Below are 16,497 nucleotides of genomic sequence, written 5' to 3'. Positions count from 1 at the left end.
GCAAGTCAAGAAAGCCTCAAGATGGGGCAGCTAGGTGGTGCAATGGATAGAGCACCGGCCCTGGAGTCAGGAGGACCTGAGTTCGAATCTGACCTCAGACATTCAATAATTACCTAGTTGTGTAGCCTTGGGCAAGCCACTTACCCCATTGCCTTGCCAAAAAAAAAACCCTAAAAAAAAAAAAAAGAAAAGAAAGCCTGAAGAGCAGGGATGGACCTCAGCGACCTTCTAGTTCAATTGAGGCATAGGAGGGATTTGTTCTTTGACCGAAGATGAAACTGAGGTATAGGAGGGACCTGCTCTGCATCACAAAGCAAGTCCTTGTCTGAAGGGAGATGTTAACCAAGCTTTCCTGACTCCAAGTCCAGAGTTCTAGCCAGCATTGCATGGAGAGGACATGGTTACCTGCTTCAGGGTGAACAGATAGCAATAATAACACCAATAGCTAGCGTTCCTATGGTAATTTAAGGTTTCCAGAGCATTGTATCTGTTACCCCATCTGATCCTCACAACCTTGGAAGGTAGGAATTATTATTATTATAATACCCATTTTGCAGATTGAGAAACTGAGGCGGAGAGGGAGGTGAGATGACCTAGAAAGTTACAAAAACTTGCAGGTGTCTGAGGCAACATCTGAACTCGTGTCTTTCTAAGTCCCAATCCAGCATTTACCCACTGTGCCAGCTCTCCGCCCCAGATTAGATCTATACATGTCACGTCAAGGGAATCATAAAGAGAGCAGAATAATTGGGGCATGGTTCGGGAACACCAAAATTTGGAGCATGTGGAGGTGCTGCCCCACACAGAGCCCTGGAGTCTCCCCTCACCAGGGTAGGAGGCCAAGTTCTCTCCCCTCCCTTGGTCAGTGTCCAGGTTTCTACCTTGTGAGGGATTTGAGGGCATCTTTGTGTGACTCGCCTGCCACAGACATCATTTCATACTCCTGGCCTCAGGTGCTGAAATTGCTAGCTGTGGGTTCTGCACACCCACATTTCTCCCAGCCTCCTAACCACTGCATAAACAATAGCCTGCAATTTAGTCTCAGAGGTCAGAGAAGCCAGAGGATGAGGGAAAAAAGAAACCTGCTTGAAGAGGCATAATGTATGCAGTTGTTTATGGACATTTTTCTTAGACACTGTCATTGACAGGTAACACGCACATCATTTCAATCTTCCAGAGAGGAATGATGTCATACTTCCAAAGGCAACAGGCAGAAGTGGCCCTTTTAACTCTATATTTCCTAAAGCGGGGGAATGTGGGAATTAAGAGGCAGCATGGTCTATTCCGGATAGTATTAGATTTGCAAGCAGACTCAAAATCTCACCTCTGACACTTGCTGACTGGAGGACCCTTGGTGAGTCATAGAACCTCTTTGAATGTCAGTTCCTCTCTGTGTAAAATAGGGACAATATTGATAGGACCCAGCTCCTAAGATCCTATAAGGACCTTATGGTTCAAAACCAAAGTGGTTTGCTTTGCAAACCTCAGACCACTAGAAAAATGTCAGTTATTTTTATTTGGCAAATGACTATGAGGCTAAGTAGTTCACTTTTAATCATTAATAATAATTGTTGGCAATGTCAAGAGAATTCAGGGAAGGTCCTTAGCACATTGGATAGATGCACTGTGCTGAATTTAGGGAAGGCACTGGCAAGAATCTCCCAGGACTGGCAGGCAGATTTGGGCTGTGCCCATCTGGAGCAGGGCACAGAGCCATGGGGGTATTGGAGCTCATGCTTTGACAGCACTCTGAAGTTAACAAATTGCTTTCTTCAATGTGAGGTAGGCAGTTTTTCATCATGCTAATAATCTCATTTTTCCATAAAATATGCTTTGAAGCAATGTGATACCAAATTAATTTCAGTTGATCAACTTATGCCTACCAAAATAAACACAGCATGTTAGAGAGTTAAATAGTCTAAATTGATCGTAACAATAACACAGCCATCCTCTAAATCTCCATATCTCATTGGGCCACAGAATACCAGAGCTGGAAAGGACCTGAGAGGTTATCTGCTTCAACCTTCTCTTTTTTCACAAGGTGGGGTTGGGGAGATGGTGGCACTGAGATCCAGAGAGAGAAAAGGTTCTGTCCAAGGTCATGCAGCTAGCGTGGTTGAGTCTTCTGAATCCAGAGTCTGGGGCTTTCTCTGACAGGCCATGGTGACCTCAATTTCATTAGTGCCTGTTGGAAGAAAGCATACCTGGAACACACCCAGATGTCAAACCACACAATGGAAGTAATACCATTAAACAACTGGGGAACTCTGTCATGATCTCAGCTATAAAACCCATTTAATGCAGCTCATATTTCTCAAACTTTTCCATTGGCTCTCTTCAGTCATTACCAGGATTACCAGCAACGGCTTTCCCTTAAAAGTTGAGCTTCAAAGACTTTTATTCTTTGTATTTGGTTGTCATTCAAGCCCTCAGTTAAAAATAGAGAAACTCACTAAGCCATCTCTTTCATCAGGCAGGATTAAAACCTTTAAGTTGAGGGAGGGAGGGAGAGGGAGAGGGAGAGGGGGAGGGAGAGAGAAAGGGGGAGAGAGAGAGAGAGAGAGAGAGAGAGAGAGAGAGAGAGAGAGAGAGAGAGAGAGAGAGAGAGAGAGACTGGCCCACTGCCCAGAAAAACAATAGAAAAATCAATAATCTTCAACTTCCTTGATAATGCTTTCATCAAGATAATTTCTGCATTCCAATATTTTTAAAATCTTAAATGTTCACAATTTTCTGGAAGAGTTGCCATACTTTTAGTAAAAAAAAAGGATCCTAAATATTTGTATACACTGAGAACACATACAATGTCGCAAACTAGCTCCAAATTTAATTTGCTAGCTTTCGGACAGGATATATGAAGTCACTGAAGCACCGTGATTTGAGCCCAGGAATAGTTTCTCCTTTTTATGTCTTAACTAAAACTTGTAATGTAATTCTCTTTCAAGCAAGTGGCTAAGTGTTTGTTTGTTATTGGACATAAAGCAGCTCAAGCACAAAATCGGCACAGGGTAGAAGCGGGTTATCCCCCACCCACCCACCCACATGGTAACAAGGCTAACCATTCGGATCGCCAGTGGACCCCACTTAACCTAATAAGAGCTCAGAAGGCACCATTTCGCCTTTGACAGTTTCACAGTTCACTGAAAAAGACAATTCCCACATGAGCTTGTTTCATTTGCTGTTTATTCCAATAACTTGACAACAATTATTTGTGACTAAATCTAACAGTATTTATACAGGTATTTCCAAGCTAAAACACTGCGAGAAAAAATCCCAACATACATGCAGTTCAATATGTTTACACAATGACATATACTTATAAAACCATTTGACTCTAAGCACTTTCTAGAACTGGAATACTGGAATTGCTCCACCCCCTAAGGAAACATGGTCACGTCTGAGAAAGGAGAGGCTGCTGATCGAACATACCAGTTAGGACAGGAAGTGAGGAATCCGGTGCTCAATTGAGTCTAAATGGGTTGCCTACCCATAACAGTTTAGAGATGCTACTGTGTAATCACAGAATCATCCATTAGCTTAATTTGCACAAAATTGCAGCAGCCTTTTCAAGTATAAGCCCTTAGCAACTAATATACTGGTACGAAAAGCAGCACTGGAAAAGCGGGTTGGAGTGCATGACTTTATGCAGGTGGGCCCCATTTGACGCAAACCCGATATATGAAAATCCAAACATACAAAACAGATAAATTAGGGGTGGGGGAATGATAATTTCCATGATAAAAATGAGTCTTTGCTTTACAAAAGGATTCACCACAAGTTTCCTCTAAATAGCAGCTCCCCTAGTGCACTTAAAATATGATTCAATTTACAAAAAAAAATAAAATAAAATTGAATTTACACACAACGTTTTGTTTTTCAGGAGCACAACCACTGCAAGAAGCAAGGTACACCTATATACAGAACTTATTTTCTCCTTCCCAGAAGTCAGTGGCTTTATCACCTACATCTTCAGGTAAATGTTTCTTGGCACTCCTGGATTTTTGTTGTTGCTGTTTGCAAAGTTAACAGATATGGGAAAAGAAAACCTCTAGTCTAAGCCATTGAGATGCAAATTAAACATTGCCTCTAAAGCATGGATCTTCTAGTCATTTGAAGGTATGTTTGTGACACCATATTTACAATCACGTTGCTGATTTAGCTTTACAATGAAGTTCTTCAAACAGCACTCAGGTACCAGTCCTCAAACTCGAAGCACTAGACCCGATCCAACAGAAATGTTTGGTTTTTGTGGTGGTGGTGGTGGTGGTTGGTTGGTTTGTCCTTTAGGTCATTCAGCCCAAAAGAATGAAGGATGCTGGTTAATCGATGTGTAGCAGATGGAGAAGAGATCCACAGTTTTCTCCTTACTCCATAGACTCAAGATGGAAAGCCCAACCTCCTCTATCACCTTTTCACTGTCCACATCTGGCAGGGTCAGCAGAGAACTTTCAGGCATTAGAAGAATATCCTGGAGAGAGAGCTTTCCTTAATTCTCTCTCTGAACTTCCATTCTTGAGGGGTTTGGGTAAGCAATCTACAGTGTGAAGAATCCCAATCTGCCTGTTTTCCTTAGACCCTCCTTGAGGTGACTAAATAGAGGTTAAGTCATTACTGTAGGATGCAGAAAAGGATTCAAAAAGTCACTTGCCTTATGGGCAGGAGGGCAAAGAAAGGGTGTTAGACTCGATGATACCATCTTAATAGTGGGGCTTGATGAGGTCTAAGAAAGTTCTAAACCAGAACCCAGATGGGGTTCTTTCTCAGTGACAGTTAAATCCAAGAACAGTAGAGATTTTTTGATTTTTTTTTCTTTGTTAATACTAATGAGCCCCAGGGGAAGCTTGCCACTAATTAATCATCTGGAATTGGAGGGGAATGACCACGTACAATTTGCAGGGCTAGGCCTTGCAGCTCAGCTTCAGCTTTGGGGCCAGGAGAGTGAAGGTTGTCCCCAAAGCCCTGGGGGTAGCCATGTTACTGTTTATGCTTCTTTGGAGCAGCGTGGGGAGTCAAAGTTAAACAACCAAATCCAGCTGCAGGAGATAAAAATAAAGATCCCAGAATAAAATCATTTCAAAAAGCCCTGGTGCTGAGGAAGCAAAACCAAATGCAGTCAGTTGGAACAATAACAGAATGGAAACAAAGCTTGAAAAAAAAAAAGCTCATTTCGACTTTAAAGTATGTCACAAACATACTTTACACTAAAAATAGAAACTGAATGCAACATATACTTGAAAGGCTGTTGTTGAAAAAATGATTTAAAGGATGCATCCCATTAGGTTGGAAGAGGAAATATTTCATCATGCTATGCTAAGAATAAAAGAGCAAACCTGGAAAGCATAAGTATTCAAAATTAAGCCATCATTATTCAATGAGATTGTGGATAAAATTGAGTTCTTCCACGAGGTCTCTTTGAGAAGACCACATCTGAAATGGCTGCCACTTTTTTGGGTCATCAAAATTTAGTATCCTAAAAGGGGTACTGAATTTACTCGTGGGGGGAAGCACTAAAAAGTGGATTTGGACGAATCACCTCAGTTTAATGCTCAACCAAAAGTTAAGGAAAAGTAGATAGGCCCATTTGCCTTGGCAGAAACTTTCCCCCATGCCTATTCTGACCATCTCTTTTGTTGTAGTTAGCACCACATTCTGGCAAGCAGCCAGAAGTGGACCCCCTCCACTCCCTCCCAACCCCTCAGCTGTTACATGTCAGAACCTCACAACCAAAGGGGAGGAGGTGATTTCCAGGCAATCCCCGGCTATTCCTGCTTTCCCCTCTCTTCCCTGAAAGGAGACCCTTTGGAAGACCAACACTCCTAGAGCTAGTTTCTCTTTGCCCTCCAGTGTTGCCCCTGATCTAATGGCCTTGAATAGAAATTATGATTTCTCGAAACAAAGGATGGACATGAGAGTTGGTCACGGTGGATGGTATTTCAGACACAGCATTGTTCATTAAAAGCGATTCACTACATGTTCTGAGCTCTGTCCACACCCGCCTCCTTTAAGGTCTGCAAAAGGCAACTGTTTTCGACTAGCAAAATATCGATGAAAAGAAAGAATCCGGACTTAAGTCATTTATAAGTGAAATTCGATTGCTTGGGAAGTCTTCGGAGTGGCAGACAATATACTATTAGTCATATTAAAGCTTTAAAAATAAGTCATCAGAGTCCACTTCAATCTCTGCATGATAATAAAGGATTATTATGTGCAGTAACCTATTTATGAAAAGGCAACAGTGTGCTTCTTTCATTCTCCATCAATTGCTTTAATAAGGAAGTGAAAAGGCTGGCCTACTTTATATGCACATCACCCTCCCAGTTGCATAAGGATTTACAATAGACAAAACAAAACTATTTTTGTTGTAAATAAGGGCTGTTTGTTTAAATCTCACAATCATGTTTGCAGCTAAAAATTATTTACAGGCTAATAATAAGGCTTCATAAATGTTTTATATACTTGGTGAACCAAACTCATTTTAATACTCTCCCCTGCCCCCACTCCCGGGAAAAAAAACAACAAGGAAAGAAAGGAAAGGAAAAGAAAAGAAAGGAAAGGAAAGGAAAAAGAAAAGAAAAGAAAAGAAAAGAGAAGAAAAGAGAAGAGAAGAAAAGAGAAGAGAAGAGAAGAAAAGAAAAGAAAAGAAAAGAAAAGAAAAGAAAAGAAAAGAAAAGAAAAGAAAAGAAAAATGCTCTCTTCAGATGACAAAGTAAAATTCAAGTAAAACCTAAGGAAAGGTGAAAGAGAAACGATGCTTAATTTTCTTGGTTTTCGGTCATTCTTCCCCTATGTGGAGATGCAATAGCATTATCAGATAGCACCCCTTTTAAAGCTTCAAGAAACTTGGGAGAACTTCATCAACTCAATGGGAAAACACTTCTTGCTATTTAAACGGGATAACCCAAGAAGAATTCTGAAGTTTAAACATTGGTGGGTAAGGGAATCGGAAGGTATGTTGACATTTGTCTCTGCTACCTTGGGATCTGCAGAGAACCGGCTTGGGAAGTCTGGAGACCCAAGTTCGAATTTCACCTTTGAAGTGTTCCTTCAAGGTATTTAAATGGCTCATATGTCTTTATTAAATGAGGTGTGTGGCGGCCTCTACTGGTGTATGCTTATAGAAAATGTCTCAATAGGCAGAAAAAATATTAATTTCAATTAAAAAGTTAGAAATTCAGACTCTTTCATTAAATGTATAAAAATATCTAATTTAATGCAGAAAAAATATATTACAAGTTGTGTAATGTTCTCTTAATTAGGAAAATAATCTAAAAGCACTGAACATTACTGACCATGTTAGTGTTGGCAAGGTAATGATTTAGGGAAGGACCTTAATAGCTCAATTCTCTATGCTAGCATGTTCAATACTTTTTAGTAATGACACAGTAAGCCCAACCAAGGCAGTCGAATGCCTCTGATCTATCACTAAGTCTGCTTAGCTGACTTCAATGAATCACTTAAAACAAACCCAGAAGAAAAGAAATATTTTACAGTGAAATCTAGAAAGTCTTCAAACTAGAATCATTCAATGAAGGGCTGGTTACCTAGAAATCAAGCAAACTCTCCTTTGATTGAATGCAGCTGACATATAGATCTATTTTACATGTTTTTTTTTTTTACTTTCAAAAATACAACACATTAAAATAGTTTCAATTTATCAAAGCTAAAAGCAACACTTAAGTAATGTACTTAAAGTGCAAAGGCACTTTAACACAAGAGGTGACACCCAGTGACTCTGCCCGGTAACTGAAAGAGAAATACTGGATATTATTATTTACAAAGGAAGGGACAGTCCCAAAAGATCTTTGGAGATCTTCAGCATCACACATTCAGCATCCACTTCTTTAAAAGATTTTTTTTTTTTTTGCCTAGCCCCTTCCGGACCTCCTCGAGTCTCCCATTCCCCCATCTGTACCCCGAAACAACCACAGAACAGATTGGGGAGAGGGCAAGGGATAAAATGAAAAGGGTGGGGGGGAGTCATTGGAGCAACATTCATTTTCAGTGGACAGTTCCTAAGGATGCCCAAAACACAAAAACCAACCCAAGGAAGGTGGAAATAATTTAAGAGCAAACTTTTTGAGAGTGAGAAGCTTACTTTCTCCCCCTCCCCTCCCCCCCGCCCCCATCCCTCACTGATAATTTCGGTTTCTATGCTATTCCTGGAAAAGAAAGATCTTCTCCCCCCCACCCGCAACTTCCTCCCCCCCCCACCCGCAGCAAAAGCAAAAAAAAAAAAAAAAAAAAAAAGCCAATGTACTGAATGTGACCAGGGCCAGGTGTTTCTGTCTTCCCGAGGCCGCCTCCCCCGGAGCCTTGGATTCCTGGTCTCCCTGTCTTCACAGCTGACTGATGGCCGTTTGTTTCTCCAGAACTTCGAGGTAGTCCGGTTCTGTCTGATGCTTGGCCTGAAGTAAAGGGTGTTCCGGTTTGGATTGGTCTGCAAAGTATTTCCTGGGAGTTCCGTATAAAACAGTTTTGTTGAGTCTGTCCTGATTTTGGCGTCGGGATTCGTAGGAAGGCGCGAAGTGCCTCTTGGGCAAGGTGCAAAAGTTATAGTGCGGTCCCCCCGCGCTGGGGAGCTCCTTCCCTCTCTCGGCCAGGTTTTGATAGAGCAGCTCGGGCTCTCGGGGGGCGCTGGCCGGCTTTTCCAGCAACTCGGCCGCACTGATGGTGTAAGCCAGGGGGCTCGGCCCTTCCTTCTTGGGCTCCAGGTTGCCGTAGCTGAACTCCTGGAGGTTGCGGTAGTAGGCCACCGGGTCGCCTTCCTTCTGCATGTAGATGGGGTTTTGGCACATCTGGCCCACGGGCGGGGGGATGTAGTTGTAGACGTGGCCTTCCGTCTTGTCGGCGGCGTCCGCGTTGTAGGAGCCGTACTGCAGCTGGAAGGAGCCGACGTCCAGGTTGCTGGCAGCGCTGGGGCCGCTGGGCACCCCCTTGCGCCTTTTGAGGACAAAGACGAACAAGCCCGCCCCGAAGCAGACGGAGAGGATGAAGACCACCAGCAGCCCTAAGATCAGGACCGAGAGGGGCACCTCGGCGTGCAGCTCCGGGTAGGAGCTGGGGGCCGCGCTCGGGGGTCGCGGCGTGGCCGTGTTCTGACTCATGGAGGAGAAGTCGGGCTGCTCGGGGCAGATGCTCTCCCGCCCCAAGAACTTCAGGATCTCGCCGGCGTGCTGGGCCGGAGACTCGCAGGTGATCTCGTTGATGATGACGGGGGAATTGGCGTGCTCCGTCCAGTCCTTGAGGCCCATGATGTCGCAGGTGCAGTCCCAGGGGTTCTCCTGCAGGTCGATCTGGATGAAGGCGGGCAGCTGGTCCAGGACGCCCCGCACGGGCAGGTGGGAGAAGTGGTTGTTGCGCAGGTTGAGCCTGGTGAGGGCGGTGCCCCCGAACACGTTGTCCGGCAGCGACCTCAGTAAGTTGTTGTTGAGGAAGAGGAGCTGCAGGCTGGCCAGCGCGTCGAAGGCGGCCGGCTGGATCTCCTTGATGATGTTGTACTCCAGGTAGAGGTACTGCAGGCTCTGCAGCCCCCGGAACATGGAGGGCCGCAGCACCTCCAGGTAGTTGCCGTTCAGGTAGAGCCTGCGCAGGCTCGTGAGGTTGGCGAAGGCGCCCTCCTGGATCACGGCGATGCGGTTGTTGCCCAGGTGCAGGAGGTCCAGGGAGCCGTACTCGGCCAGGTCGCTCTTGTAGACGGTCTGCAGGTAGTTGCCGGTCAGGTAGAGCTTCTTGGGGCTGCTGGGTCTGGGCCGGAGGGCCGAGATGTTGGTGAACTTCCTCTCCTGGCAGTTGACGTTCAGCCCGTTGTCCGAGCTCTGGGAGGTGCAGACGCAGCCGCTGGGGCAGGTCGGGGGCACCGGCGACTTGGTCTGGTAGACCATGATGGGGCCGAAGCTCTGCCTGTCTTTGGACACGGTGAGCCGGGGCGTCGGCCTGCTCCGGGTCTTGGGCGGCCGGCCTCTGCGCCGGGGGGTCGGCCAAGGAGGGGGCGCCGCCTCTGGGCCCCGGCTCGCCGGCGCTCCTCCTGGGGCAGAGGTCCTGCCGGGTCAGCTGAGTCACGTCCTTGCCGTGCAGGCGGAAGGGGGTCTCGCAGACGATCTCGCCCACGAACACGGTGATGGTGTCGAGCCAAGCCTTGAGCGGCAGGAGGTCGCAGGTGCAGTTCCACGGGTTTTCCTCCAGCTGGATCTCCATGATGCCCCCGATGTGCTCCAGGACGCCGGCAAAGGGCATCATCTTCAGCCGGTTGCCCCGCAGGTCCAAGTGGGTGAGCAGCACGAAGCGGAACACGTTGGTGGGGAGCGACAGCAGGAGGTTGTCGTTGAGGATCAGCACCTTCAGCTTGTTCAGCTTGCTGAAGGCGCCCGCCTCGATGGCGCTGATGTAGTTGTAGTCGGCCTGCAGGTACTCCAGGCTGTCCAGGCCCAGGAACGTGTCCTCCCGCAAAACCTCCAGCTTGTTGTTGTTGAGGTGCAGGCGCTTGAGGGTCTTGAGGCCGCTGAACGCCCCGCTGCGGATCTCCTGCAGCTCGTTGTTCCCCAGGTGCAGGGTCACGGCGTGGGAGTAGTTGACGAAGTCGTTGGCGGACAGCCGGGTCAGGAGGTTGCCATTGAGGAAGAGCTGGTAGATGCGGGACTGGGGGGGCTGCAGCAGGCCGACCGTGGTGAAGCCTTTGTTTTCGCAGTTGATGCTCAGCACATTCTCCTTGTCCTCGCAGAGGCAGCGGCCCTTACAGATGTCTTTGCCGGCTTTGCGGCTCTCCGTCGGGAGGATCCCGGCCACGCTGAACACGCTCAGCCACCAGACACCCTTCAGCATCTTTAGGAACAGGCGGGCTGGCTCCGGCACCTACAGGCGAGCCTTTAAGAAGGGGGGTTGGAAGGGGAGGGGAGAAGGGGGGGAGAGGAGGAGGAGGAGGAGTGGGGCAGGATCGGGGGGGGGGGGTGGGTGGGAGAGAGAAACAAGGAGCCCGATTAAAATGACCAGGACGGGGGGGGGGGGCGGGGAGGAAGAGGTGGATGCGGGGCCGGGGTGGCGGGGGGGAGGGAGCGCGGGCAGCCTACACGATCTCCCTGGAACCACCGCCTTGCCAAGCTATTTGCTGGCCCCGCACTCCGCCCGGCAGCCCGGCCGCCCGCCAAGCCGCCCTCCCCGCACCGCACGGCCATGCACCTGATTCCCCTCGGCTCCCCGCTGCCAGCCGAGTCATTAGTAACCGAGGCGGCTTACTGACCCTCCTCCTCCTCTTCCTCGGGGGAGGGGGCGGGGGCCGGCGGCCAGCCGGCTGCTCGGTGTCGGAGCGGCGGCGGCGGCGGCGGCGGCCGGAATAGCTCCACTTCTCTCTTTCCCTGGCTCTCCCCTCCTGCGCAAGGGGGTGGGGAAGGGGAGTGATGGGAAGGGTGCGGGGGGGGGGGGGGGAGGGCCAAGGGGGAAGGACCGCGCAAGGGAAAGGGCTGCGGTACTCACACAGCAGGAGCAGAGGAGGCGCCCCTCCTCGGCGGCGGCCCCGGACTTGGGCATCTCGGGGGCGACTGGAAGCAGCGAGGGGGGCGAGGCCGCCGGGGGACGCCGCCGCTCCCCGCGCACCCAACGGTGGGCTTGGCCGGGGCGAGGGCGGGGGGTGGGGGGTGGGCCCGGGGTAGGGGGGCGAGGCGAGCGGCGGAGCCGCGGGAAGTTTGGCCGCCCGGCGCCCGGCCGGCCGTGCGGGTGCGGGGCGCGGGGGGCGCCGGGGGCGCTGCCGGGCTGCGGCGACCCCCTCCCCCCCGGCTGGCCGCGGCGGCTGTCTGGGCGCCGAGAGCTCAGAATCGGCGAGGCCGGGGCAGGCTCCCGCGGACCGAGCTGGGGGGGGGGGGGGTGACGTCACGCCCGGGAACGGGGCTGCGGGGTGGGGGGGGGGGCGGATGGCGGTCGGGGCCGCGGGGAGCCCCGGGGGAGCCCCGGGGGGGAGCCCTCTAGCGCTGCCCCCTCTTCCCGGCGAGCGGCTGGCCCGAGGCGCTCCGGAGCCGCTCCGCGCGCTGCTTGCCCTCCAACTCCTGGCAGCCGGCGCCGCGCCGGTCCCGGGCCGGGGGGGGGGGGGGGGGGGGGGCGGCCAGAAGGCGGCCAGCCCAGCCGCCCAGCCGCCCAGGTTCCCCGCACCTCGCCTCTGCCGCCTCCACCCGCCAGTCAGCACCTCCACACCACAGCCCAGGCTTGGGGGAGTGGCTTGGGCAGCCCTAGGATGTCTCCTCCCAGATTCCCCAGGCAGAAGTGGGGGGGGGGGGAGGGCAGGGGGAGGGGGACACAGAGATGCGGGATGTTGGAGAGGTGATGTTGGTGCTGCCTGAGATGCCTGTGTGTGTGACAGACAGAGACGGAGACAGACAGAGACAGAGAGACAGAGAGAGAGAGACGGAGACAGAGACAGAGAGAGACAGAGACAGACAGAGAGTTATAGAGAGAGAGAGAGGGAGAGGGAGAGGGAGAGGGAGAGAGAGAGGGGGGGGGGGGGGTTGGAGAGGTAATGGTGCTGCCAGATATGCCAGTCTCTATGTATACGTATGTGTGAGAGACAGAGACAGAGATACACACATACACACACACACACACACACACACACACAGAGACAGAGACAGAGAGACAGAGACAGAGACAGAGATTGGGGAGGTGTTGGAGAGATATTGCTGCTGTCAGATATGCCTGTCTCTGTATGTATACGTATGTGTGAAAGAGAGAGAGAGAGAGAGAGAGAGAGAGAGAGAGAGAGAGGGTATTGGAGAGGTAATGTTGGTGCTGCCAGATATGCCTGTCTCTGTATGTATACATATGTGTGAAAGAGAGAGACAGAGAAAGAGAAAGGGAGAGAGAGAGAGAGAGAGAGAGAGAGAGAGAGAGACAGACAGAGAGACAGACAGACAGACGACTTCCAAGGGCTTTTGTGTTGGAGAACCAGGGTGCTGGCCGAAGGGATTCCCCCAACCCCCCACCCCATTGAAAGCCACCTCGGGAAGCCCCAGCTCGGCTTTGGGGAGGGGCCGAGCTGGGGCTGGAAGGAAGCGGGGAGAGCGATTTCCCTAAAGTTTAGGAGCCGCCAGAAAGCAACGCTTCTAAGCAGCTTCTCTTTGTGGGAAAGAAGCAGAATAAGGAGGTGTCACAGAAAAGTCGCTGCCTCAGTAGGCAGCCAGGCAAAGCGACCGCCTGCTCTTTACAGTGGGCTGCAGCCCCGTGCTACGCTGCCAGCGGGGCAGAACGGAAGAGAAAGGGCAGTGCATGGGGGTGCAGAGGGCCGGAGGGGGGCCTCTTTGTCGAGTCCTTGGGTCTCGGATTTCTACGCCAAGGGCCAAGCCGGAGCAGGAAGCTCCCGGTCTCCGCCTCGAACTTTGCGTAGGGGCCGGGGCTGGAGGTGGGCTCAGCTTCAGGAGCCCCGAAGAGGAGAGGCCGGGCTGAGCTGGCTCTCTTGCTTTCTCTGGCCCCCAACTTCATCCTCAATGTACCAAGCTTCAGTAGCTCTCTGGCGACCCACAGCTAGTGAACACTGCAGGAAGAAGCTATGCCCTGGCTAGGGCAGGAGAGGGGCTCATGCATGACTGGGGGCTGCCCACCCCCAGCTCAATCCTGGCTGTTGTGTGTGGGAAGAAGAAAGCACTGGAAGCTTAGCCTGGGGGGGGGGGGAGGTAGGTCCCTATGCCTCCTCCCCCCTCCCTCTCCAACCTTCTGCACTTTCCCTAATTTTCAAGCTTTGTAACCTTTCCATAACGTTACCCTGGGAGCTAATTTGAATAGTTTAGGCCCTGGGGGGCAGGGGGGCAGGGAGGGGGTGGATAATCTACAGTAGTAGAGACAACTATGGGTGGTTTCTTTTCGCCTCTTTCTCTCCCCCTTCCTTTCCTCGATCCTTTTCTTGCTCTTACACCCCACCCCTCACTCTCTTTGCTGCCTGGAACCTCAAAGCCTGCCTACCACCCAGCTCAGCACCCACACAACTTGGTTCTGATCACTGTGGTGGGTGCTAAAGAGCTTGCTAGGCTCCTTTCATGCAACAGAAAGGGATGGGCAAACACTGGAGGCTTCGGACCGAGCAGGGCAGGGGCTGCGACTGGGGTGATCTGATCCCCAATCCTTCCTCGGGAACGAATGCCAATCATCCTTTCTCCCTGCAGTCGTGGAGCTGTTCTGTCGTTGGAAACCAGGGCGAATGGAGGTCCCGGGAAAGGGGCTGGTAGGGGGATGCCTGGGAAATAGCCAAGCGAGGTCTCTTTAGGAGAAAGTAAACTGAGGCCAGCATGAATGAAAACGGATGTCTGCCTTAAGGTTTTGGGGGGGGGGGGAGGCACAGCGGGTGGCCGGTGGGAGAGGGGAAGGTGACAGTTGGAGTTTGTGGATCTGCCGGCTCTGGACAGCCTCTTCGACGTAATTGATTTCACATGGGCGGCTGAGGAGCCGCTCGGCCAGTTGGGGGGCCAGCACCTGGCTGCAATTATTTAGGCAACTTACAGATAGGCGAGGCTGAAGAATGCATTGGGCACGAGATGATCTTTGAGTACTGGGGTTCAAAGCCTCTGGGTCCCTGCCTCTGACACATAACTGTGAGGGCCCAGGCGGCAGCTTCTCCCTGCTTTTATTAAAAATTGCAAAAGAGTAGGTGATCTACACTAGTGGAGGGACTTTTCAAGGCGGAAATCCTCCACCCTGAGGAAATCACAGGACTGTAATAAATAAATAAGCATAAAAAAGCATTTTAGAAGAAGTTCTCGTTCTGTCACTCATTGGATTAGAAAACTCAATATGTTCGAAATTCAAGGCTGAAATGTATATACTACTGAGACAATGGGAAAACCTCCTAAGACCAAGAGTAGTGAGAGGGGAGGCGCCATTACCTTTTCTTTAAAAACAATCACCAGCACCTTTTTTTAGCACACATTTTTTCATATGAATAACCTCCCATGAGGCTCCAACTTCTATAATGCTTGACAATAATGATAACTGACATGGTGGAGGGAGCTTGGCTTAGTAGCCAGAGTCTGCTTCTGAGTCAAGGAGAGCTGGATTCAAGTCAAGGGAATGGGGGTGTGGCCCACTATCCTCCTTGTCTCCCCCACAAACACTGGATCTCTCAGTGTCCTAGGCCCTCTCAGACTATCTGAAATTTCCCAGAAGCTGCTACCCCTCCCTCATTCCCAGTTTCCCCTACAGAAATGAAATTCCAGCTTCTGTAAAATAGCAACCAACAACCAACTGGCAAGCATGGGGGCCTTGAAATTCATCAAGTGCTTCCTGACCAAGTTTGGGCCTTGAAATAACCCTGTGGGGTAATTACTCTTAAGCTATCATCTCCTGCTGTACAAATGAGGAAATTTAGGCTAAGAGATTCAGTAGCATGGTCAGGGCCATTTAATCAATTAAACCAAAAATCATTTATCAAGTCCCCACTAGGTGCCTGAAGAACTCACAAAACTAGGATTTGAACCCAAGTGTTGCTGACTTCATCTATGATGAAATCAATAATGCAATTCCTAGGAATGAATGAATGAAAGATTATTAATAAACTAATTGACCCTAAGAACTTAATCTTTTTTGCCTATACTGTAATTAATAACTAAACCCTTTTGTGTGTGTGTGTGTGTGTGTGTATTCAAATGAGTGAGTGTAGAAAGGATATGGGGGGCTAGAGACAGAAAAGGCCAGACAAAGAGAACAGTGGTTTCCATTTGAGGGCATAGTAGAGATGACAGATTTTATGGGAAGATGTCCTCTCCTGAAGATTGGTCAGCTCCCCCTAAGATGTATTCAACACCTTTCACAATGTGGATCACTTATTTTCCTGAAGCCACCACTGCAGTGATACACATGTTTCAAAAAAAAAAAAACCCTTCAGCATAAAATAAAACCTCTATTTAAAATAAATTTCATTACTGCTGTTGCTGTTGGGCATCAATTTGAGAGAAGAGACAGAGAGATAGACACACACACACACATAGAGTTAGTGACACACACACAGGAGAGGGGAGAGAGAGAGAGAGAGAGAGAGAGAGAGAGAGAGAGAGAGAGAGAGAGAGAGAGAGAGAGAGAGAGATAGACAGACAGAGAGATTTTTAAAGGGGAAGAAAAGAAGGAAGGATGAAGTCACTGACTAAGCTGAGGCTGAAATAATAAAAATACTTTCTTGCTAACCAGAGCACAGGAATTTACTGTCTACTCTTTAAGTCTTTCAGTCTGTAGACCTCCTGCAGATCTGGAGCCCAGTGAAGATGGGGTCCCAACAGCCTTGTGATTTCCTGAGACTGGATGACTGCAGAGTCACGTAGTTCTAGATCTAGAACTGAAAGGGACCTCAGAAGTCATGTAGTCCAACTTCCTGACTTTACAAATGAATAAACTGAGGTACAGTGTGGTTAATTGATTTGTACTACTATTACTGAGGCTTCTGGAGAGGTGCATGGACAGCACTGGAGATGGCCTGTGGGGATTCCTAGAGGATCAGGAGGAGTCTTATCCAGGCACATTAGAGACAGAAACTGTGGA

General features: G+C 49.6%; 1 protein-coding gene across 1 annotated transcript; it reads right to left on the bottom strand.

The window, feature by feature from the left end:
* Nucleotides 1-8,336: 8,336 nt before the first annotated feature.
* Nucleotides 8,337-10,818, bottom strand: SLITRK2 (SLIT and NTRK like family member 2). The gene is given in 2 exon segments (XM_074207235.1): nucleotides 8,337-9,957; nucleotides 9,959-10,818. Coding segments are annotated over 2 exon segments (2,481 nt in total).
* Nucleotides 10,819-16,497: the final 5,679 nt, after the last annotated feature.

The sequence above is a fragment of the Macrotis lagotis genome, chromosome X, assembly GCF_037893015.1.
Source record: "Macrotis lagotis isolate mMagLag1 chromosome X, bilby.v1.9.chrom.fasta, whole genome shotgun sequence".
Taxonomy (NCBI): domain Eukaryota; kingdom Metazoa; phylum Chordata; class Mammalia; order Peramelemorphia; family Peramelidae; genus Macrotis; species Macrotis lagotis.
This window is presented reverse-complemented; position numbering and strand designations above follow the sequence as displayed.